Here is a 25,778-nt window from a genome sequence, read left to right on the forward strand (position 1 = left end):
GGACTGCTTCAGGGATTGTTTCCTTTAGTGATAGAGGGGCTGATGGGATGGATTATGATGTTTGCAGATGATACTGAGATATGAACCGTGGCTACAAGACAGAAGGCATGTGTGTAAATGAGACGGGCACAAGGTCCAGAGTAAAACAGAGTCTGGAAGACGTGAGTGCAAACGTTGGGATGGATGGAGAAAGTGTCAAGTGTGATGAAAGGTGTAGAAAACAGTCCAAAGACCAGTGATGATTGGTTTAGAGCTGGAAGCAGGATGGAGGCTGCAAAGCTTGAGATGTTGAGGTTTTCTTTGGGAAAGACGAGGATGGGCAGGATCAGGAATGATGGACAACTCATGGCAAAGGGATGGGAGATAAAATCAGAGAGGCCAGACTGAGATGTTGAGAGGAGAGATTATATCAGTAGAAGGTTTTTGAGGGGAACAAACAGGAGATTTATGGGTGAAAGAGGACTAAATGGAGACAGATGATGGGCTGTGGCGACACCTGAAGGGAAATGCTGGAAGAGAAGAAGAAGATGAATCTACTATTGATTGATTTGGGTAATTCAATAAAGTTGTTTGACTTAATTTAGCAGCACATTTGGATGTACTGCGGTGAAGTTTCCATCTGTCACACTCACCAGAGATGCTGCCCTAAATGGCAGCAGAAGAAGAAATAACAAGCAAATACTTCACACTCAGAAGCAAATTTAACATTTAAACGTTGCAATGGATTTTAATGATTTTATGGCAACACTATATTATTCTTAGACTTTTTCTGTAAATTTGTTTACGGAAACATTAGTGTACTTCATAGTTCCGATTTCATAGTTAACCATTTCTGTTTGATTAAAATACCTTAAAACGTCTAATAATGCAGTAATTTGTGCTTTAGGATACAATGCAAGTGTCTTGGGTGATTATTTGCAGAATTGGTAACAAAACCTTTATAAAGTTACGAACATTAATGTTTATCTTTAGCTTTTTTTATAACCAGGAGTGTGATGTTTTAGTTTTTACCTGGATTTATTAGTTTGACTAAAATTAAAGCAACCGTGTTCAAAGATAATTAAGTTAATTAGGAACTAATTCTTTATTATTCATACTTTATTTGGAGCCAGTCAGAACAATTAATTAAAAATTTATTGAATTAATCACCAACTAGCTCAGTAATCAATTAATCATTAACTGGAGATTACAGACAAAAAATGCCATTTGCTTTAAAAAAAAAAAAAAAGCAAATGGCAGCCAAAACTGCATTTAAGATAAAAACACTTTTGTCTGTTTTACTCCAAACTCCTCAAATGGCATTGTTAGTCATCCGGTTGAAAGTTACTAAAAAATGCCACATTATTGCATTTTGTGCAATAAATGTACCAACTTTTAAACTGATTGTCAGAATAATCGATTACTAAACTAATTTAGTTACAGCACTACTAGTAACATGTCTGGTCATTTTTGCTTCAGTTCTGTAGCCTAAATAGTTGTTTTTGTTTTCAGTACCGTAAATGATCCACCAGAGGGAGACATTACCAACAGCTTCACAGTTGAGGTACAACAGCAGGATCAAAAAGGACAAAAAAAGAGCGAGCTTCCACATGAGCACCACAAGTAAAAAACACAATGTTGGAGGGAAAAGGTTTGTGAAGGGAAGAACCCAGGTGTTGTTGGACAGACAGGACGAACTGTGGGACGGATGGATAGAGACATGGACAAGAAAGACCAGTCAGGATAGCCCACCGGTTACTGTTGTAGGAGGGAATATGGCCGCCACTCACAGCCACACTTTTGTTGTTGTTGGCTAACATTGTTTAGGAGGAGAGGAAGAGAAGTAGATTAACGAGGAAACTGGAAGAAACACTCTACTGCTACGCTAAGACAGCAGGAAACCCGGTAACCAGCGTGTCTGATTGTTGTTTACAGTACCTGGCGCTGGGAAGTCCAGCTTGGCCCGCCGCAGCTCCGTCATGGACGCCTGCAGCTGCTCGATCACAAAGTCGTCCTCCAGGAAGAAATCTTTGGCTAACGTGACCTGCAGGAACTCCACCAGCTCCTCCATGGACAGCTTCAACAGGTGCTCTACAGCCACACACACACCTGAGTTAGCATGTTCACACACCAGCTGTTAGCTTTGGGTTGCTAGCGGACTCACTTTTGTGCAGTTTGAGGATGGTGTAGGACATGGCGGGCAGCACTCGCTCCCCCTCGAGGATGTAGATGTCCCAGATCCGGAGAGTCAGAGTGAAGGGAGTCTGAACACAAACACAACCAGGTTTCTGTCTGACGACCAGAGGAGCAGAAAAACTTTGATTCTATACAGAATCACAATTCATAGTCCTGGGAATTAAGAATTGATTTAAAAATGCATTTAAGTCATATGTCTTAGTCAGTCCTATTTGTAAATGTACTTCATATCCCATTACCGTAGAAGGTCGACTCAGACACCGTATAGCATGAGAACGTTGTGATTATTCAAGATTTAATATAAATGCACTTCGGATAATCAGTCGAGTTTATTTGTATAACACTTTTCAGTAACAAGGCAGATCAACTTTACCTCATAAACACATCATTCAGTTGTGGAACCAGTAACAATATTGCATTTTGTCCATACCGTCGTTAAAATCATCAATACGCATCAAATATGTTGATCAATGTTAAATGTATTACGGTTCAAAAGCAACTGAACAGGTGAACTTTTCTAGATTTAAAGGAACTCAGTGTTTCTGTCAAGATGCTGCTGCAGGAATCGATGCCAAAAGTCAGGCCGCTAAGCTAATACTGGTCATTTAAGTTACAGAATTTTAAACCTAATTCTGATTAAACGTAAAATGATGGATTTTGATGCTTTAATCTCTTTTCCTCTCGTCAGTCATAATTTAAACAGAATCTTTAGACAGTTTGAATAGAAAAACTGGTTTCTGAGTCGAATTGATTAGACATTTAAAGATTCTCATCTGTACCGATGACTGTTTAGAGCAAAACCAGAACCAATATTCAATCATCCAGAACTTTATAAACTATAATAAGTTTTCTCTTTTCTGTTGCTGCTGGTTATAATTAAGAGCAGAAAGAAGATTGATTCCTTCTGTTCCCGTTAATGAGGCATCTGACTTAATTATGAAAGCAATCTTTAGCAGAACATCACTGATGAATGAATAAAAGAAAACTTGTATGCAAAAATAACAAACTATAATTAAAACATCATCAGAGCTTCATTAGAAGATCATAATGATGATAATTTATCAATCTTAAGTAAAAGAAGTTAAATATTCAGCTGCAGTAAATAAACATGACAGAATAACTTCATGCAGCAACTAATAAACTAAATTAATGCAGCTGTTTCCAGCCAATTATTCACCCATAACACATGCAGTTATATTTTTATGATTCGGTATAGGTTGATAGATTAAATGTAAAAGGCTCTTAAGGTAATAAAGCTGCAGCTTTAATGCATCTGAACATTAACATTATTACTTTTAAATAAAGATGGTTGGAAGCCTGTAATTTACCAGCTTTTAGAATCTGAAGTTTTCTAAAAGCAACTGATTATCCTTTTTATTATATTACTAGATTGCCCCATGTATGTGCAAACCCATTAAATGAATTGGATAATAAAAATACATTTATTTCAAGAACTTTATCACAAGCCGGAGGCGCTAAGCCCCGCCTCCTGGCTCTGATTGGTTGTTTCCAGTTAGCGCTGGGAGAAGACAGAGGAGCTAAATGTTGTTCATACCAAACTGTCATGGCTTGGTGTCAATTTCAACAAATATGTGAAAAATATTATTTTTATAAAAGTTAAATGCTGCTGCTTTAAGTGCGGTACTTGGAGATAAAGATCCATCTAGACTAGTAATGGGGAAGAAGCAGCAGAAAGAGGAGGTTATATTCTGAGGAGCTGGACTCACTCTGTCCAGGAAGCACTGGAAGAACCACTTCATGGTGTACAGGCTGGTGAAAACCTCCTGGTTGTCCTGCAGGACCAGTAAAACCAGTTCAGAGCGCTGATGGGTTAACCATCTCTGGTTGTTATGGAGCCGCCGTGTGTCTCACCAAATGCTGCTTCAGTTTGGGCATCATCTTCTTCAGGATCCGGTCGTGGTGCTCCTGGTAGCGCATCAGCTTGGGGAAGCCAGGGATGAAGAACCCTGAGGGCCGAGACACAGCAGGCCGTGTTTTATAACAAACATGTCAATAAATTAGCAGCTCAGCATCTTTGATCACAGTTGGAAACATCTGAGAAGTCCCTCAGCCTCCAGAGATCCAGTGAACTTTCTGCATTTATGTGAAGTTATTTCAGCTGGAGTCGGTTTAATTGTTTCCACCCCTGCTGGCTGTGCTTTATGAATCCTCACTAACCGGTTCATTAGTCGCCGTTCTAACATTATAAACTTAAAAATAAACAACTTTAACAGTTTTTACCGTGCATGGCGTGCTTCTGCCCCGACAGTAGTTTGACCAGAGCCCAGAAAGCGTCTTCCTCGTTCATGTAGATGAGCAGCAGAGCCGTGATCTGGCTCATGCCCTGGCAGTACCCGACCTCCTGCAGAGCGACATGAAACCGCTGAATACTGGAACAATCTGATGACGTCTGAGTCCAGATCGCAACAAAATGAATGAAAATGTCCGAGTTTCATTTGTCAAAAAATGTTGACCTTTTTTCTTGAAAATTTTTTAATCTCAACATTTCTTAGTTTATTTCTCACAAATTTATCAACTTTTCACTCTCAGAAATTTCCAAGTTTTTTCCATAAAATTTCAGTTTGAATAATTAATATAGGTGTTTTTTCTGATTGGCTGCCTGTCAAATTCATCAAGTAAGAAATAAAAAAGACCAGAGGAACTGCTTAAAAAAAGCTTAAAAACTGGGAATAAATTTACATTTAATGTGATTAATAGAAGATGTTACGTATTTTCTTATAATCAAAAAAGGAAAAAGTGATGAATAAAGTCACAATATATTCTGTGCTACAGAACTCATGGCCATATAAAATCATACATTAGGCCTGTCACGATAAACGATAAATCGATTAATCGTACGATAAATTAAAACTATCGACGTCATTTTAATTATCGGCATTATCGTCTCTTCCGGCCTTTTTCACTTTCTGTTAATGACACTGAATGAAAAAAGGCTCAACTCCGGTGCTCTCCACTGACTCCTCCCTTCCTCATTTCCTTAGTGAAATGCCCAGCGCAGACAACACGATCTTAGAGCTGTTGGCCGATTGTCGGCCCATTTTCAAAACCTGACAGACCACACATTAGCCGACAGAAATCCTAGGTATAACGGTTCTATCGGGTTCGGTCCTGCCGTGTGGTGTCCGACAATGGACACAAAATAATGGCTACAAGTTCAGTGAACTAATTTTAAAACCAGGCATTAATCAATGCTTTACTACAATCTACCTGCAATGCATGTGGCTAGTGTCAGCGTAAAGTCCTGACTGAATGAAAATCATTATAACCTATTTACGTCACGTTAACGAAGAACAGCTGAAAAGTTACCGGGTTTATCAACTGCGGTAGCAATTTGGCTCCAACTCCTCCTCTTGTCATTTCTATATTCTTTGCATGTTGAATAAACATTAATGTTGTTTCCACATATCATCTCCAATGTCCGCTGGACTTCGGGTTGCGCCGTTTCAGCTGTTTGGGATTCCCCTCCGTAATTTCCCCTCAGAAAGCGAGGAGGAGAATCCCCGCTTTCTGATTGGCTGCCTGTCACATTCAACAGGCTGCGTTAAGATCCCAGTCGGAGAAAAACTCCTGATTTAGATCGGAGGACGATCTACCGTAACACACCACACAATCTTAGAAAGATCAAAGGTCTAAGATTGTTGTAAGGGGAAAAATAGGAGCAAAAAATCATGTAGTGTGAATTATTGCATCAGGTAGTCGATGTGCCCATCTTCTCTATTTAAATCTAATTATTACTGAAGGGCAACATAATATACAGACTTCATAATCTGCAGTCTTTAGGTTGAATGCAGTATTTATTTCCACTTTTACTTTATGTTGTTTAGTTTTTTTTTCAAGTGCGTTTTTTGTTAATGGAGACTGAGAATCCATTTTATTTTCGTTTTTGGTTGTTTTGTTTATTTTGTTTATCATTTCCAGTGTTAAATATTCTTTTGAAAATAAAGTGTATCTATCTTTGGCAGGAAATCGCATGCATTATTACATCATTTCCATTAAATCAGTGTAAAAAGGTCTTCAAACAATATTATCGTTTATCGCAATAATTTTTGAGACAATTAATCGTTGAGCAAAATTTGCTATCGTGACAGGCCTATCATACATTATGAGGCAACATTTATTTTGAATTAATTATTGAATTGCGAACTAAAAGCTGATGTTTCTTTAGCGTTTTTTTGAGGGACCACTTCATGGAAAAGTTTAGGAACTCTGGATCTAACCTGTTGAAAAAGTATCTGCTGCAAACAATTTTTACACATGAAGCTTTTTTGTAACAAGTTAAACTTAGAATCATCAGTAATTTCCCTTTTTAGGCCTCTGAAGGTTTGGTTGGTCCTTGATGGTGAAGGACTCACCGTGTTGTACATGGAGTAAGCTGTGAGGACATGGAAGAGCGCCTGCTGCCTGAAACCAAACAATCATGATTTAAATACGTTTTATAACGTTGCAAATTTTGGTATTTTAAGGACCAAAATTAAAATAATTCATATACGTAACAAAAAATAACAAAATCAGGGAAAAGAAAAATTTCCAAAATGTATTTTTTTCGATAAAAACTTATGAAACTTTAACAATACTGGAGGTGAGTGTCTGGTGAATTTTTCAGAGTATAGATACTTCAAAATAAAATAACTCAAGTAAAAAGTACAGCGTAGCAAAAATATATTTTTTTCAAAGACGTTAGTCTCGTAGATGTAACTGAGTAAATGTAACTAGTTGCTCCCCCTCTCTGCTGAGTCGGGTGGCGGCTCTTACTTGACGTCGTAGCGGTTCATGAACATGATGTGGTCCCGGTAGGTTCTGTTCACGTCCAGGTCGATCTGCCGGACGTCAGGGGACAGCGCTCTGGCCCGGGACTTCAGCTTCTGCACAGCAGAAGAAGAAACCTGCAGGTTAAGCTAGCAGAGGCCTTCTCCCTGCTCTGTGTCTTTAAGCAGCAGCAGGGCCGATGCTTGAAGTGGACCGTCTGCTGTTGCCATAGAAGCAGAGGATGTGAGAAGCCAGAATCTGCTCTTATTAAAGGCCGTCTGTCTTTCATGACCTGAAAAAGTCCTGAAAGACGAGCTTTGTGTCTCCCACTGTGGACATAATGAGATTATTACTCACACTCTGGAATCAGGAACAAAAAGACTCTGCTTCTGAAAACAGGAGCTTTAATCAAAGCAGATCAGCCGATACAGCTTTTCTTGTTGTACTGAAAAGTGCGGCATGCTTTTATTCTCAGTCATTTTTAGAACTTCGTTCCTCTGTAGGTGTTTTTAGGGTTTGGCTCCAATAAATTCGATCATCTAGACTGATGTTCAGCTTTCAAAGCCAAAGATTCTCATTCAGACTTTGACTAGGCCATTCTAACCCATGAATCTTCAGGGAGGTCAAAAGTATGGCACAATTCAAAAATTACATAAGAGATGTTTTGCTTTTAATTAAGGCAAAATTATTACTAAAAAATTAAAATGTTGTTGTAATAGAAAATGTTTGATGGAATATTTTTATAACTACAGTTTTTACAGTTTTTTCGGTTTTATTTTAAACAGAAACAATCCGTTTAGTGACTTTTACTCAAAAGCAGTTTTGTGCACCAAGATCTGGTTTAACGAAATAATTACGGTAATTTAAACATAGTGAAATTACCGTAATAACCCAAGATTGGCTGGAATGTCTCCCCTTTCAGAAACCGCTGGAAGTTTTCAGACGGCACAAAGTGTGGTAGAATTACGGTACTGCAGATTTGGCTGGATCACCGGTTGCTGTGTCTAGGACCTAAAGGGTTCATTGATTTGTTGGTGATTTTGTGACAGGCCTATGGCTGAATACAGCAAAATTTGATCTGAAAAGAGACAAAAATCTTGATTTTCGGAGACTTTTTTCCTCAAAAAATGTACAAAACCCTTTTTACTTTTTGGAGAATCAATGATTCACAAATCCATTCTCAGAAAAACTCTTAACTACTATGCTTAGTTAATTGTTGCACAAGTAAAATTTGATTTTAAATTGTTTAAATGCTTTTGCATCTGCTCCAAAACGTTCACTGTGCTCCTCTCATGACTTCCTACAAACAAAACTTCTGGTTGTTTGTTGCTGCAGACCAGAGAAAATGAAATCGGTTATTTCCACGAGTTCAGTCCTCCCTGCAGCGACGCATCAATCTCTGCAGCTAAACTTTCTAATGAGTTTGTAGCAGAACAGAAACAAAAAGTCGAGCCTTTACCTCGTAGAAGTCTTTCTTCTCCTCTTTTATTCTGGGAATGTCGAGCAGCAGGCACCACACCTGCCCTCGGAGCTGCAGAGGAACGCCCTTATAGATCCTCCTGACGAGCTGCAGGAGGAAAACTAAATGTCTTTCAGCTGGAAGCAACTTCAGACCTTAAACAAACCCAATCCGTATTTAAAAAAATAAAATCCTCCTAATTTAAGACAAAGTCTAGAAAGAATAAAACAAGTAAAATTTATTTAATATTAACTATGACATCATCGAACGATTAAAAGAAAAAACTTCCCAGTCTGCAGAATTTTCATTTAACCACTTAAACATATTTTATACAATATTAGAAATACAATAAAAGACGCAAATAAACAAATAATTCAGTTCCTTTTTTAAATGGCAAGTGAGTAAAATGTGATGACAGCATTCCTTTAGTGAACGTTCAATCATTCTGTAACAGGATGCAGCTCAAACATTTTTATCTGGGATTTATTTTTTGGAATAACCGGTTAATGACAATTTATATATAATTTTTTTTTTTACATTTCTGACTTTATTTCTGCTCTGTCTTGTTTTTTTCTTCAGCAAGTTGACTTTTTACTCCAGTAAACGATTCATCAATCACTAAATAACAATTATAACTATGATTAATGCACTTCATCGTTTCAGACTTAATGTTAACACATTTACTCTCATCTCTTCTCTGATCTGCTGCACTTTTCAGTTCATAACGAGTTTGGAGCTGAAATAAATAAAAAAACATGAAACTGTTTCTGATAAAAATGCAAATCTTTCACTTTCTATTGATTCAATTCAGAAACCAGTTTTTTTAATTCAAACTGTTTAGAGATTCTGTTTAAATCATCAAATTCCATCAGTTTATATTGGAACAAAAATAGGTTTTTGTAACTTAATTTGATCAGGATTAGGTTAACTCAGCTACAACTTTAACGCATTTTAAAATCAAATTTTGAGGATTTTTTTTATCCATTCATAATTCCCAGGAATATAAATTCTGATTCTTTATAAGATAATTTTATTTCTGTGCCTCTAGTTAATGAATATTGACCTGGTTTTTCAGACTCGGATGTGAAACTGTTAGTCTTTATCTGATCTCTGGTTGTGTTGTAATCCAGCTCAGACAGTAGCTAACATGCTTTTACTGCTGCAGCTCTGGCAGCGCTGCAGGCCGACAGCGGAGTAAAGAGAGCATCTGGCATCTGCCAGGAATGATAATCGAGCCCAGAGAGCCTCGCTCAGCATGTCGGCACGTTCTGCTGAGGTGAACCTGCGACCATCTGGCTGGACGAACTCCAGCAGAGTCTGCATGCAGAACACGCCTTAAAGCTGCAGGAGCAGCAGAGTTCAGTTAGTGCTAAACGGCAGCCGCTCAGACTGGAAATGAGTTTCTGCTCTGATGAGCGACGGCCGGCAGGAAGGAGAGAGACGGAGGAGTTCAGACCAATTAAGATGGAAACTTGACGCAGCCAGAGAGTCGATGCATGTTTGCTCCAATTAATGCAGCGAGCGAATCAGCAGCTTTTAGAGAAATGCTGATTCACCAAAAATCCACAAACACATTTAGGATTTCTGCACTGCAAAAACTCACAATGTTACCAAGGATTTTTATTTTAGAGTTCACTCAAAATGCAGCAAAACCTACAACCAAGTTTCAGCAAAATATAGAAGCTTATTCAAATAAATCATTAATGCTGATTATTAATTCCAAGATATTTTTCCATGTTAGAAGTGAAATAATCTGCCAGTGAACTTATATTTAAGGAATTAAATATTAAGGAATCACTTATTTAAAATAAGCTCCTGTATTTAGCTGAAAAGTAACTTGAACGTTAGTTTTCTTGTTTCAAGTGTACGAAGATGTTTGCACTAGAAATTAAACTAAAATTACTTGGTAAGATTTAGTGTTTTTGCAGTGTGGAAGCTGGAAACCAGAGCAAACTGTCCGATAAACAGATTCTGTTTTTATAAACCGCCACGTCTTCAAATCAAACAGAACTGGTGCTAAATGTTTGTGCCGCTGTAAAAAATCTGAAGATGCAGTGAACCCTCGTTTTTCGCGGAGGTTGCGTTCCTAAAAGAACCTGATAGGCCAAATCCGTGAAGCAGTTACCTTTATTTTTTTACAATTATTATACAGCATAATTAAATACTCTACATTGAAACCAAAGAACAAAGCCTGTTTTCAGGCCTAAGCATTTTTTTTAATAAACAGAACGCTTTCTTACAAATAACTACAGTAAAATAATGATTTTAATCATCAATATGAAGAACAGTAGGACAAATTGTGACTCGTATTTCTCTGATCCTCTGACTGTGACGCCGCGGCCTGACTCCGCCCTCTACTGGCTTTTTCTCCTGAAGCCTGAGGTGCAGGTGAGTTTTTTTGAGAGAACAACAAAGTTATCGGTAGTTGTTGTCGCTCTTTTTCTTCTGGGCAAAAATATTTGCCAAAATTTGCCAACCTGTATTATGTATATTTAAATACCGTAACGTTATTGGCACACAGGTAGAGAAGAAGCGCGGAGACTGTTTAGCCAATCAGGACGCAGAACACAATGCACTGTAAAAAAGAAAATTGCACAAAGAAATCTGCGAAGCCGTGAAGATGAACTGTGTTATAGCGAGGGTTCACTGTATTATTAAAGTTTCCAGATGTGTTAAAAATCTAATAAAATTTGTGTCAATCAACCAGGCCTGTTGCAATAATCAATCAATCACATAAGTTAAAACTCAATCAATAATTTCCCTTTTCAGGATTTATTGTTTTTCTCTTTCTACTAAAAACTGGAAGATGAAAGAATAATTGTTTACAGAAAGATGGATGGATGGATGGATGGATGGATGGCTCAATGGCTGCCTAGAAAGGTCATGTTGCGCCATCTGGTGGCTCCTAAAAGTAAAGCAGGTTTAACAATCTGTTATAAACAGCAGTAGGTTGCTCTAGTAAGTGTTAAAGATGCTGGTCATGAAGGGGTTCAGTCATCGTTACTACAGCACTAAAAACCTAATTTCCTGTTTTTTGTTCAACTAACTAGTTTTAAGTTTTGCTTCTCAGTTACGGGGTTAAAGGTCAGAGCACTAATTAACCGCTGTTGGTCTAAATTTCACTTCTGTTCTCCTGTGTTTCCTTTTGGTCATAAACAAGTTTTTAAAAATCACTGAATTCCCCAAATTTACTGATTTTATTGCAATAAAATTCATGTTTTGCTTCAGATCAATAAATGAGAATCGGTTCATGTCGGAGAGATGAACTATGAACTTTCTGAACATTGTTTTTGATCTGATGAACTTGATATGGAACTGCTTCCTGTTGGAAGGAACTAGTTCAACAATGGATACTGGATCCATCCACCAGTTCATCCATTCCTCTCTTTATCTGCAGAAACTTATATTTTTATATTCCTAGCAGTTACTGGGACCAGAACTTGGTGGTTCTGGTTGATGGACCAGCAGAACCCAACCAGACACGCCTGAGAACCACCTTCTCGCTGTTCTTGTATTTCTCCCAGCTCTTCAGCATCTTCAGCCACTTGGCGGTCCGCTCCACCTCCAGGTGTTTTTGCTGTGAAACAGGCGAGACGAGAATCACGTCTAACAGAAACAAACTGCTTTTCTGATGAAACCCGGAAAACATTTCAGCTTTTAATGAGTCATAAAAACAACCTGCTGCTTTAACTCGGCTGCTAAAGCAACAGGAAACCGTTTGGTTCTGTAAATGTGAAGATGAAGCTCTAAAGGTGTCACCAACCTTCTCCTCCAGCGAGTCGTATGACGGCAGTTCGTTCTCACTGTGGAGACAGCAAACAGAAATGATAAGCAGGCGTTTCCACGGCGACGGCGTTTGAAATATTTCACTTTGACGCAGAGCGAGGGAATCAGACAAACAGGAAATAACAGATCGGACCTTTAATCTGTGTTAGTTTCCGTCCAGATAAACCCATCAGACATTCATTTGTTTTCAGAACTGAATGAAGAACATTTCAGGTTTTAACTCTAAATGTCTGAAAACTCAGTTCTGTTCTGGTCTGCAGTCTGGTCTGGTCACCGATTGGAAACTTCACTCTGGACTTCCGGCGACATTGGTTCTGGTCCTCCAGAGTTTGGACCGCTGAGCAACAGTCCGGTTCAGGTTCTCCTCAGTCCAGGTAAGACGCTTGAAGCTCCTAGTCTGGATCAGCTTTAATAATCTGACTCCATTAAATTCTTGGATGGATTCTACAGTTATCCCTGTTGCTGGTGCACTTTTCCTTCCACTCAACTTTCTATGCAGCTTATTCAGCCACAACCGTTTCTATCTGCCCCTCCTTGTGTCTGGTCATCAGTCGTCCCCATTATTTTCTCCTTTTGAGATTATTTAGATTCTGTAAATGTTGCACTGTAAAAACAATATTTAGTATTTTTGCTCTTTAAGTAAGACGAATTAAAAGTAACTTCAGCAATATAAAGGGAGTTTGTTTTAAGTCAATAATTCCTTAATATAATTAAAACCTATTGGTACCATTGGAACTAGGACTTTTTAAAATTTATATTAATAAATTATTGACTTAAAACAAGCTCCTATATGTTGCTGAATAGTTGCTTGTAAATTAATTTGGTCTTATTTAAAGTGTAACCAACACATTTAGACTAAAAACTAGACCATAAAGATTTGGTAAGTTGTTTTTGTGAGTTAGTGCAAACATCCAAGTCATTTGAAATCAGACAAAACTAAGACGAAAGTACTTAGAAAATCACTTATATCAAGATATTTTTTCCATGTTATAAGTGAAAAAGTGCCAGAGTAAATTAATAATAAAATCAATATTAAAGATTATTGACCTGCTTGTATATCTTGCTGAGAAGTTGCTTGTAATTTAGTTTTGTTTCTGATATTTCAACACATTTTAATTAGAAACTAGAACAAAAATATTTGGTAAATTGTTTTTGCAGTGAGACAAGAAGTTTTATTCATGTTGAAACTCTGAATCATCTTTATTACATAAAACGTTTCTTTTAAAAGCCTTTAGAGGAAAAATGTTGACTTTTTACTGCATGCAGCGTCTCCAGCCTTAATCGTTTTCCACCTCAGGATTGGTCTGTAACTGAGTTTCTTCTCTCCTGTCCGTCTCCCACAGTGAGGTCTGGATCACGGCGCTCTGTCCCAACACAGCTGCACTGTGATTACGGCTAACCAGAACGTTTCCTGCCAGCGTGCGCCAGCCTATATATAAAACTCCAACACTGTGCTGTTTATGAGGAGCAGAAACCACAGACACTCTGAGCTGCTGTGGACCGGACTAACCCAAACACAGCAGGGGGCGGAGGGAGGTTCTTACTGGACAAATCCGAAACGGTCGATGACTTTGTAGAGATGGAAGTTGGTGTCCTCCCAGGGCTCCACGGTGGCCTCTTTACCCTGGAGAACAGGAAAACAAACATCAGGAGCTGCGAACAAGCTGTTAAGTTTCAATTCAAAAACCAGTTTTTCTGCTAAATTATTGACTAAATAGAAATATGAGCTCAACAACAAAGATATTTATAATCTAATCTGTTGTTCAACCATCAGACTGGAGGAAAGTGTTTCAAGAATTCCTGATCATTCCATTAGCTTCTTTAGAAATGTACTGTAGATGCTAACATTAGCGTTAGCAACATGTTTAGCTTCACTGATGGGCAGAGTTGGGTAGTAACCAGATATATTTACTCGAGTAACTTTATTCTGAAGTATCTCCAGTCTTACTTCGGTAAACTTTCTGAGTTTTCTACCCATTGAAACTGATTTTGACACATTTTGTTTTACCTGATTTTTGTTATTTTTCTTTTACTTGTATGAATTATCATTTTGTTCCTTAAAATACCAAAAATTTCAAATATGAAATCATTGATAATTTGATCAGTTATTTGAGTAGAATTTTTACCAAATACTTTTTTACTTGACTAAAGACATGCTGAAGTGCTGCTAGGCTAACTCCTGTTAGCACGACAATCAGATCGATTAAAAGCAGCTTGTGCGTCTGATTTACCGGCCTACCAGAAAAGAGAATAAAAAGTTCCCACTAAAAACATTTTAAATCTCATATTTTGCATTATTTGCTGCTATTTAAACTATTTTTTTCTCTTGAGGGATGAAACCTTCCTGGAGGAGTTTTTCTGCTGATGCAATCTGCTGAATTTCCTAAGAAAACATTTTACTAATTGGAATGCATGCAATTAATGTCAAATATGTTGGTATGGAAATCACCATAGATTAAAGTTTCTTATTTTGTAAGTGTCATGTATACTACAATGCTGCTGCTCAAGTTCTGTAGAGCTTCTATGCTCCAACATTTAAATGCATCTGTTCATCAGAGGACCAGTGAATAACTGGACCTGAATCATGTAGGACGGCTCAGGACTTTCATGAAGGCTGGGACAGTTCAGTGGACATTACAATGTTCTATTGGGGTCGTAATGATACCGACCCCAATAATTTACCACTGCATTATTAAAAGTGCTATGATGTATGTTAATAAAGATAATTGTCTTCTGTGAGTAACTTTTAAACTCACAATACTCTGTGTCATTGAATCTGTCATAGTGATAATTTAGCATGACGTCCAAAACCAACAAATTTAGTCATAGTTTAGTATGACATCCAAAACCTAAAAATTTAGTCATAGCTTAGTATGACGTCCAAAACGTAAAAAATTTAGTCATAGCTTAGTATGACGTCTAAAACATGAAAATTTAGTCATAGTTTAATATGACGACGAAAACGTAAAAAATTTAGTCATAGTTTAGTATGACGTCGAAAACGTGAAAATTTAGTCATAGTTTAGTATGACGTCCAAAGCATGAAAATTTAGTCATAGTTTAAAAGTATGATGTCCAAAACATGAAAAATTTAGTCACAGCTTAGTATGACGTCCAAAACATGAAAAATTTAGTCAGTTTGGTATGAGGACGAAAACATGAAAATTTAGTCATAGTTTAGTATGAGGTCCAAAGCATGAAAAATTTAGTCATAGCTTAGTATGACGTCCAAAACATGAAAATTTAGTCATACTTTACTATGACGTCGAAAACGTGAAAATTTAGTCATAGTTTAATATGACGTCCAAAACATGAAAATTTAGTCATAGTTTAGTATGACATCCAAAACCTAAAAATTTAGTCATAGTTTAGTATGACGTCCAAAGCATGAAAAATTTAGTCATAGCTTAGTATGACGTCCAAAACATGAAAATTTAGTCATAGTTTAGTATGACGTCCAAAACATGAAAAATGTAGTCATTTTTTTATAATGAGGTCGAAAACATGAAAATTTAGTCATAGTTTAGTATGAGGTCGAAAACATGAAAAATTTAGTCATAGTTTAGTATGACGTCCAAAACATGAAAAATTTAGTCATAGTTTAGTATGACGTCCAAAACATGAAAATTTAGTCATAGTTTAGCATGAGGTCGAAAACATAAAAATTTAGTCATAGTTTAGTATGACGTCAAAAACGTGAAAATTTAGTCATAGTTTAATATGACGACGAAAACGTGAAAAATTTAGTCATAGTTTAGTATGACGTCGAAAACGTAAAAAATTTAGTCATAGTTTAGTATGACGTCATAAACATGAAAATTTAGTCATAGTATAGTATGACGTCCAAAACCTAAAAATTTAGTCATAGTTTAGTATGACGTCGAAAACGTGAAAAATTTAGTCAGTTTGGTATGAGGACGAAAACATGAAAATTTAGTCATAGTTTAGTATGAGGTCGAAAACATGAAAAATTTAGTCATAGTTTAGTATGACATCCAAAACATGAAAAATAGTGATTTTTTTAGAATGAGGTCGAAAACATGAAAATTTAGTCATAGTTTAGTATGAGGTCGAAAACATGAAAAATTTAGTCATAGTTTAGTATGACGTCAAAAACATGAAAAATTTAGTCATAGTTTAGTATGACGTCCAAAACATGAAAATTTAGTCATAGTTTAGCATGACGTCCAAAACATGAAAAATTTAGTCATAGTTTAGTATGACGTCCAAAACGTGAAAATTTAGTCATAACTTAGTATGACGTCCAAAACATGAAAATTTAGTCATAGTTTAGTATGACATCCAAAACCTAAAAATTTAGTCATAGTTTAGTATGACGTCCAAAGCATGAAAAATTTAGTCATAGCTTAGTATGACGTCATAAACATGAAAATTTAGTCATAGTATAGTATGACGTCATAAACATGAAAATTTAGTCATAGTTTAATATGACGACGAAACGTGAAAAATTTAGTCATAGTTTAGTATGACGTCGAAAACGTAAAAAATTTAGTCATAGTTTAGTATGACGTCATAAACATGAAAATTTAGTCGTAGTATAGTATGACGTCCAAAACCTAAAAATTTAGTCATAGTTTAGTAAGACGTCCAAAACGTGAAAATTTAGTCATAGTTTAATATGACGACGAAAACGTGAAAAATTTTGTCATAGTTTAGTATGACGACGAAAACGTAAAAAATTTAGTCATAATTTAGTATGACGTCCAAAACGTGAAAATTTAGTCATAGCTTAGTATGACGTCCAAAACATGAAAATTTAGTCATAGTTTAGTATGACATCCAAAACCTAAAAATTTAGTCATAGTTTAGTATGACGTCCAAAGCATGAAAAATTTAGTCATAGCTTAGTATGACGTCCAAAACATGAAAATTTAGTCATAGTTTAGTATGACGTCCAAAGCATGAAAAATTTAGTCATAGCTTAGTATGACGTCCAAAACATGAAAATTTAGTCATAGTTTAGTATGACATCCAAAACATGAAAAATGTAGTCATTTTTTTAGAATGAGGTCGAAAACATGAAAATTTAGTCATAGTTTAGTATGAGGTCGAAAACATGAAAAATTTAGTCATAGTTTAGTATGACGTCCAAAACATGAAAAATTTAGTCATAGTTTAGTATGACGTCCAAAACATGAAAATTTAGTCATAGTTTAGCATGAGGTCGAAAACATAAAAATTTAGTCATAGTTTAGTATGACGTCGAAAACGTGAAAATTTAGTCATAGTTTAATATGACGACGAAAACGTGAAAAATTTAGTCATAGTTTAGTATGACGTCGAAAACGTAAAAAATTTAGTCATAGTTTAGTATGACGTCATAAACATGAAAATTTAGTCATAGTATAGTATGACGTCCAAAACCTAAAAATTTAGTCATAGTTTAGTATGACATCCAAAACCTAAAAATTTAGTCATAGCTTAGTATGACGTCCAAAACGTGAAAATTTAGTCATAGCTTAGTATGACGTCCAAAACATGAAAATTTAGTCATAGTTTAGTATGACGTCCAAAACATGAAAAATTTAGTCATAGTTTAGTATGACGTCCAAAACGTGAAAATTTAGTCATAGCTTAGTATGACGTCCAAAACATGAAAATTTAGTCATAGTTTAGTATGACGTCCAAAGCATGAAAAATTTAGTCATAGCTTAGTATGACGTCCAAAACATGAAAATTTAGTCATAGTTTAGTATGACATCCAAAACCTAAAAATTTAGTCATAGTTTAGTATGACGTCCAAAGCATGAAAAATTTAGTCATAGCTTAGTATGACGTCCAAAACATGAAAATTTAGTCATAGTTTAGTATGACGTCCAAAGCATGAAAAATTTAGTCATAGCTTAGTATGACGTCCAAAACATGAAAATTTAGTCATAGTTTAGTATGACATCCAAAACATGAAAAATGTAGTCATAACTTAGTATGACGTCCAAAACATGAAAATTTAGTCATAGTTTAGTATGACATCCAAAACCTAAAAATTTAGTCATAGTTTAGTATGACGTCCAAAGCATGAAAAATTTAGTCATAGCTTAGTATGACGTCATAAACATGAAAATTTAGTCATAGTATAGTATGACGTCATAAACATGAAAATTTAGTCATAGTTTAATATGACGACGAAACGTGAAAAATTTAGTCATAGTTTAGTATGACGTCGAAAACGTAAAAAATTTAGTCGTAGTATAGTATGACGTCCAAAACCTAAAAATTTAGTCATAGTTTAGTATGACATCCAAAACCTAAAAATTTAGTCATAGCTTAGTAAGACGTCCAAAACGTGAAAATTTAGTCATAGTTTAATATGACGACGAAAACGTGAAAAATTTAGTCATAATTTAGTATGACGTCCAAAACGTGAAAATTTAGTCATAGCTTAGTATGACGTCCAAAACATGAAAATTTAGTCATAGTTTAGTATGACATCCAAAACCTAAAAATTTAGTCATAGTTTAGTATGACGTCCAAAGCATGAAAAATTTAGTCATAGCTTAGTATGACGTCCAAAACATGAAAATTTAGTCATAGTTTAGTATGACGTCCAAAGCATGAAAAATTTAGTCATAGCTTAGTATGACGTCCAAAACATGAAAATTTAGTCATAGTTTAGTATGACATCCAAAACATGAAAAATGTAGTCATTTTTTTAGAATGAGGTCGAAAACATGAAAATTTAGTCATAGTTTAGTATGACGTCCAAAACATGAAAAATTTAGTCATAGTTTAGTATGACGTCCAAAACATGAAAAATTTAGTCATAGTTTAGTATGACGTCCAAAACATGAAAATTTAGTCATAGTTTAGCATGAGGTCGAAAACATAAAAATTTAGTCATAGTTTAGTATGACGTCGAAAACGTGAAAATTTAGTCATAGTTTAATATGACGACGAAAACGTGAAAAATTTAGTCATAGTTTAGTATGACGTCGAAAACGTAAAAAATTTAGTCATAGTTTAGTATGACGTCATAAACATGAAAATTTAGTCATAGTATAGTATGACGTCCAAAACCTAAAAATTTAGTCATAGTTTAGTATGACATCCAAAACCTAAAAATTTAGTCATAGCTTAGTATGACGTCCAAAACGTGAAAATTTAGTCATAGCTTAGTATGACGTCCAAAACATGAAAATTTAGTCATAGTTTAGTATGACGTCCAAAACATGAAAAATTTAGTCATAGTTTAGTATGACGTCCAAAACGTGAAAATTTAGTCATAGCTTAGTATGACGTCCAAAACATGAAAATTTAGTCATAGTTTAGTATGACGTCCAAAGCATGAAAAATTTAGTCATAGCTTAGTATGACGTCCAAAACATGAAAATTTAGTCATAGTTTAGTATGACGTCCAAAGCATGAAAAATTTAGTCATAGCTTAGTATGACGTCCAAAACATGAAAATTTAGTCATAGTTTAGTATGACATCCAAAACCTAAAAATTTAGTCATAGTTTAGTATGACGTCCAAAGCATGAAAAATTTAGTCATAGCTTAGTATGACGTCCAAAACATGAAAATTTAGTCATAGTTTAGTATGACGTCCAAAGCATGAAAAATTTAGTCATAGCTTAGTATGACGTCCAAAACATGAAAATTTAGTCATAGTTTAGTATGACATCCAAAACATGAAAAATGTAGTCATTTTTTTAGAATGAGGTCGAAAACATGAAAATTTAGTCATAGTTTAGTATGAGGTCGAAAACATGAAAATTTAGTCATAGTTTAGTATGACATCCAAAACCTAAAAGTTTAGTCATAGTTTACTATGACGTCCAAAACATGAAAAATTTAGTCATAGTATAGTATGACGTCGAAAACGTGAAAATTTAGTCATAGTTTAGTATGACGTCCAAAACATGAAAAATTTAGTCACAGCTTAGTATGACGTCCAAAACATGAAAAATTTAGTCATTTTTGTAGCATGAGGTCGAAAACATAAAAATTTAGTCATAGTTTAGTATGACGTCGAAAACGTGAAAAATTTAGTCAGTTTGGTATGAGGACGAAAACATGAAAATTTAGTCATAGTTTAGTATGACATCCAAAACATGAAAAATAGTGATTTTTTTAGAATGAGGCCGAAAACATGAAAAATTTAGTCATAGTTTAGTATGACGTCCAAAACATGAAAATTTAGTCATAGTTTAGCATGACGTCCAAAACATGAAAAATTTAGTCATTTTTTTAGCATGAGGTCGAAAACATAAAAATTTAGTCATAGTTTAGTATGACGTCGAAAACGTGAAAATTTAGTCATAGTTTAATATGACGACGAAAACGTGAAAAATTTAGTCATAGTTTAGTATGACGTCGAAAACGTAAAAAATTTAGTCAGTTTAGTATGACGTCATAAACATGAAAATTTAGTCATAGTATAATAGTATGACGTCATAAACATGAAAATTTAGTCATAGTTTAATATGACGACGAAAACGTGAAAAATTTAGTCATAGTTTAGTATGACGTCGAAAACGTAAAAAATTTAGTCATAATTTAGTATGACGTCATAAACATGAAAATTTAGTCATAGTATAGTATGACGTCCAAAGCATGAAAAATTTAGTCATAGCTTAGTATGACGTCATAAACATGAAAATTTAGTCATAGTATAGTATGACGTCATAAACATGAAAATTTAGTCATAGTTTAATATGACGACGAAACGTGAAAAATTTAGTCATAGTTTAGTATGACGTCGAAAACGTAAAAAATTTAGTCATAGTTTAGTATGACGTCATAAACATGAAAATTTAGTCGTAGTATAGTATGACGTCCAAAACCTAAAAATTTAGTCATAGTTTAGTATGACATCCAAAACCTAAAAATTTAGTCATAGCTTAGTAAGACGTCCAAAACGTGAAAATTTAGTCATAGTTTAATATGACGACCAAAACGTGAAAAATTTAGTCATAATTTAGTATGACGTCCAAAACGTGAAAATTTAGTCATAGCTTAGTATGACGTCCAAAACATGAAAATTTAGTCATAGTTTAGTATGACATCCAAAACCTAAAAATTTAGTCATAGTTTAGTATGACGTCCAAAGCATGAAAAATTTAGTCATAGCTTAGTATGACGTCCAAAACATGAAAATTTAGTCATAGTTTAGTATGACGTCCAAAGCATGAAAAATTTAGTCATAGCTTAGTATGACGTCCAAAACATGAAAATTTAGTCATAGTTTAGTATGACATCCAAAACATGAAAAATGTAGTCATTTTTTTAGAATGAGGTCGAAAACATGAAAATTTAGTCATAGTTTAGTATGAGGTCGAAAACATGAAAAATTTAGTCATAGTTTAGTATGACGTCCAAAACATGAAAAATTTAGTCATAGTTTAGTATGACGTCCAAAACATGAAAATTTAGTCATAGTTTAGCATGAGGTCGAAAACATAAAAATTTAGTCATAGTTTAGTATGACGTCGAAAACGTGAAAATTTAGTCATAGTTTAATATGACGACGAAAACGTGAAAAATTTAGTCATAGTTTAGTATGACGTCGAAAACGTAAAAAATTTAGTCATAGTTTAGTATGACGTCATAAACATGAAAATTTAGTCATAGTATAGTATGACGTCCAAAACCTAAAAATTTAGTCATAGTTTAGTATGACATCCAAAACCTAAAAATTTAGTCATAGCTTAGTATGACGTCCAAAACGTGAAAATTTAGTCATAGCTTAGTATGACGTCCAAAACATGAAAATTTAGTCATAGTTTAGTATGACGTCCAAAACATGAAAAATTTAGTCATAGTTTAGTATGACGTCCAAAACGTGAAAATTTAGTCATAGCTTAGTATGACGTCCAAAACATGAAAATTTAGTCATAGTTTAGTATGACGTCCAAAGCATGAAAAATTTAGTCATAGCTTAGTATGACGTCCAAAACATGAAAATTTAGTCATAGTTTAGTATGACGTCCAAAGCATGAAAAATTTAGTCATAGCTTAGTATGACGTCCAAAACATGAAAATTTAGTCATAGTTTAGTATGACATCCAAAACCTAAAAATTTAGTCATAGTTTAGTATGACGTCCAAAGCATGAAAAATTTAGTCATAGCTTAGTATGACGTCCAAAACATGAAAATTTAGTCATAGTTTAGTATGACGTCCAAAGCATGAAAAATTTAGTCATAGCTTAGTATGACGTCCAAAACATGAAAATTTAGTCATAGTTTAGTATGACATCCAAAACATGAAAAATGTAGTCATAACTTAGTATGAGGTCGAAAACATGAAAATTTAGTCATAGTTTAGTATGAGGTCGAAAACATGAAAATTTAGTCATAGTTTAGTATGAGGTCGAAAACATGAAAATTTAGTCATAGTTTAGTATGACATCCAAAACCTAAAAGTTTAGTCATAGTTTACTATGACGTCCAAAGCATGGAAAATTTAGTCATAGCTTAGTATGACGTCCAAAACATGAAAAATTTAGTCATAGCTTAGTATGAGGACGAAAACATGAAAATTTAGTCATAGTATAGTATGACGTCGAAAACGTGAAAATTTAGTCATAGTTTAGTATGACGTCCAAAACATGAAAAATTTAGTCACAGCTTAGTATGACGTCCAAAACATGAAAAATTTAGTCATAGTTTAGTATGACGTCCAAAACATGAAAAATTTAGTCATTTTTGTAGCATGAGGTCGAAAACATAAAAATTTAGTCATAGTTTAGTATGACGTCGAAAACGTGAAAAATTTAGTCAGTTTGGTATGAGGACGAAAACATGAAAATTTAGTCATAGTTTAGTATGAGGTCCAAAACATGAAAAATTTAGTCATGGGTTAGTATGACGTCCAAAACATGAAAATTTAGTCATAGTTTAGCATGACGTCCAAAACATGAAAAATTTAGTCATTTTTTTAGCATGAGGTCGAAAACATAAAAATTTAGTCATAGTTTAGTATGACGTCGAAAACGTGAAAATTTAGTCATAGTTTAATATGACGACGAAAACGTGAAAAATTTAGTCATAGTTTAGTATGACGTCGAAAACGTAAAAAATTTAGTCATAGTTTAGTATGACGTCATAAACATGAAAATTTAGTCATAGTATAATAGTATGACGTCATAAACATGAAAATTTAGTCATAGTTTAATATGACGACGAAAACGTGAAAAATTTAGTCATAGTTTAGTATGACGTCGAAAACGTAAAAAATTTAGTCATAATTTAGTATGACGTCATAAACATGAAAATTTAGTCATAGTATAGTATGACGTCCAAAACGTAAAAAATTTAGTCATAGTATAGTATGACGTCCAAAACGTGAAAATTTAGTCATAGCTTAGTATGACGTCCAAAACATGAAAATTTAGTCATAGTTTAGTATGACATCCAAAACCTAAAAATTTAGTCATAGTTTAGTATGACGTCCAAAGCATGAAAAATTTAGTCATAGCTTAGTATGACGTCCAAAACATGAAAATTTAGTCATAGTTTAGTATGACGTCCAAAACGTAAAAAATTTAGTCATAGCTTAGTATGACGTCCAAAACATGAAAATTTAGTCATAGTTTAGTATGACGTCCAAAACATGAAAAATTTAGTCATAGTTTAGTATGACGTCCAAAACGTGAAAATTTAGTCATAGTTTAGTATGACATCCAAAACATGAAAAATGTAGTCATTTTTTTAGAATGAGGTCGAAAACATGAAAATTTAGTCATAGTTTAGTATGAGGTCGAAAACATGAAAAATTTAGTCATAGTTTAGTATGACGTCCAAAACATGAAAAATTTAGTCATAGTTTAGTATGATGTCCAAAACATGAAAATTTAGTCATAGTTTAGCATGAGGTCGAAAACATGAAAAATTTAGTCATAGTTTAGTATGACGTCCAAAACGTGAAAATTTAGTCATAACTTAGTATGACGTCCAAAACATGAAAATTTAGTCATAGTTTAGTATGACATCCAAAACCTAAAAATTTAGTCATAGTTTAGTATGACGTCCAAAGCATGAAAAATTTAGTCATAGCTTAGTATGACGTCATAAACATGAAAATTTAGTCATAGTATAGTATGACGTCATAAACATGAAAATTTAGTCATAGTTTAATATGACGACGAAACGTGAAAAATTTAGTCATAGTTTAGTATGACGTCGAAAACGTAAAAAATTTAGTCATAGTTTAGTATGACGTCATAAACATGAAAATTTAGTCGTAGTTTAGTATGACATCCAAAACCTAAAAATTTAGTCATAGCTTAGTATGACGTCCAAAACGTGAAAATTTAGTCATAGCTTAGTATGACGTCCAAAACATGAAAATTTAGTCATAGTTTAGTATGACGTCCAAAACATGAAAAATTTAGTCATAGTTTAGTATGACGTCCAAAACGTGAAAATTTAGTCATAGCTTAGTATGACGTCCAAAACATGAAAATTTAGTCATAGTTTAGTATGACGTCCAAAGCATGAAAAATTTAGTCATAGCTTAGTATGACGTCCAAAACATGAAAATTTAGTCATAGTTTAGTATGACGTCCAAAGCATGAAAAATTTAGTCATAGCTTAGTATGACGTCCAAAACATGAAAATTTAGTCATAGTTTAGTATGACATCCAAAACCTAAAAATTTAGTCATAGTTTAGTATGACGTCCAAAGCATGAAAAATTTAGTCATAGCTTAGTATGACGTCCAAAACATGAAAATTTAGTCATAGTTTAGTATGACGTCCAAAGCATGAAAAATTTAGTCATAGCTTAGTATGACGTCCAAAACATGAAAATTTAGTCATAGTTTAGTATGACGTCCAAAGCATGAAAAATTTAGTCATAGTTTAGTATGAGGTCGAAAACATGAAAATTTAGTCATAGTTTAGTATGACATCCAAAACCTAAAAGTTTAGTCATAGTTTACTATGACGTCCAAAGCATGGAAAATTTAGTCATAGCTTAGTATGACGTCCAAAACATGAAAAATTTAGTCATAGCTTAGTATGAGGACGAAAACATGAAAATTAAGTCATAGTATAGTATGACGTCGAAAACGTGAAAATTTAGTCATAGTTTAGTATGACGTCCAAAACATGAAAAATTTAGTCACAGCTTAGTATGACATCCAAAACATGAAAAATTTAGTCATAGTTTAGTATGACGTCCAAAACATGAAAAATTTAGTCATTTTTGTAGCATGAGGTCGAAAACATAAAAATTTAGTCATAGTTTAGTATGACGTCGAAAACGTGAAAAATTTAGTCAGTTTGGTATGAGGACGAAAACATGAAAATTTAGTCATAGTTTAGTATGAGGTCGAAAACATGAAAAATTTAGTCATGGGTTAGTATGACGTCCAAAACATGAAAATTTAGTCATAGTTTAGCATGACGTCCAAAACATGAAAAATTTAGTCATTTTTTTAGCATGAGGTCGAAAACATAAAAATTTAGTCATAGTTTAGTATGACGTCGAAAACGTGAAAATTTAGTCATAGTTTAATATGACGACGAAAACGTGAAAAATTTAGTCATAGTTTAGTATGACGTCGAAAACGTAAAAAATTTAGTCATAGTTTAGTATGACGTCATAAACATGAAAATTTAGTCATAGT

General features: G+C 34.3%; 1 protein-coding gene across 4 annotated transcripts in view; it reads right to left on the reverse strand.

Annotated features, from left to right (window-relative positions):
• usp6nl (USP6 N-terminal like) overlaps positions 1 to 25,778 on the reverse strand; it is a 72,631-nt gene that overhangs the window by 3,200 nt on the left and 43,653 nt on the right. For all 4 annotated transcript variants that reach the window (XM_032589708.1, XM_032589709.1, XM_032589706.1 and 1 more), the window contains 11 exons: positions 13,732 to 13,811; positions 12,165 to 12,204; positions 11,898 to 11,978; positions 8,402 to 8,509; positions 6,949 to 7,058; positions 6,549 to 6,597; positions 4,417 to 4,537; positions 4,048 to 4,142; positions 3,903 to 3,968; positions 2,144 to 2,243; positions 1,918 to 2,070 (listed from right to left, as the gene is read on the reverse strand). In XM_032589708.1, the coding sequence (XP_032445599.1) occupies positions 1,918 to 2,070; positions 2,144 to 2,243; positions 3,903 to 3,968; positions 4,048 to 4,142; positions 4,417 to 4,537; positions 6,549 to 6,597; positions 6,949 to 7,058; positions 8,402 to 8,509; positions 11,898 to 11,978; positions 12,165 to 12,204; positions 13,732 to 13,811 (1,003 nt within the window). The remainder of the gene's footprint in view (positions 1 to 1,917; positions 2,071 to 2,143; positions 2,244 to 3,902; positions 3,969 to 4,047; positions 4,143 to 4,416; positions 4,538 to 6,548; positions 6,598 to 6,948; positions 7,059 to 8,401; positions 8,510 to 11,897; positions 11,979 to 12,164; positions 12,205 to 13,731; positions 13,812 to 25,778) is intronic.

This window comes from Xiphophorus hellerii, chromosome 17 (genome assembly GCF_003331165.1).
Source record: "Xiphophorus hellerii strain 12219 chromosome 17, Xiphophorus_hellerii-4.1, whole genome shotgun sequence".
NCBI lineage: Eukaryota > Metazoa > Chordata > Actinopteri > Cyprinodontiformes > Poeciliidae > Xiphophorus > Xiphophorus hellerii.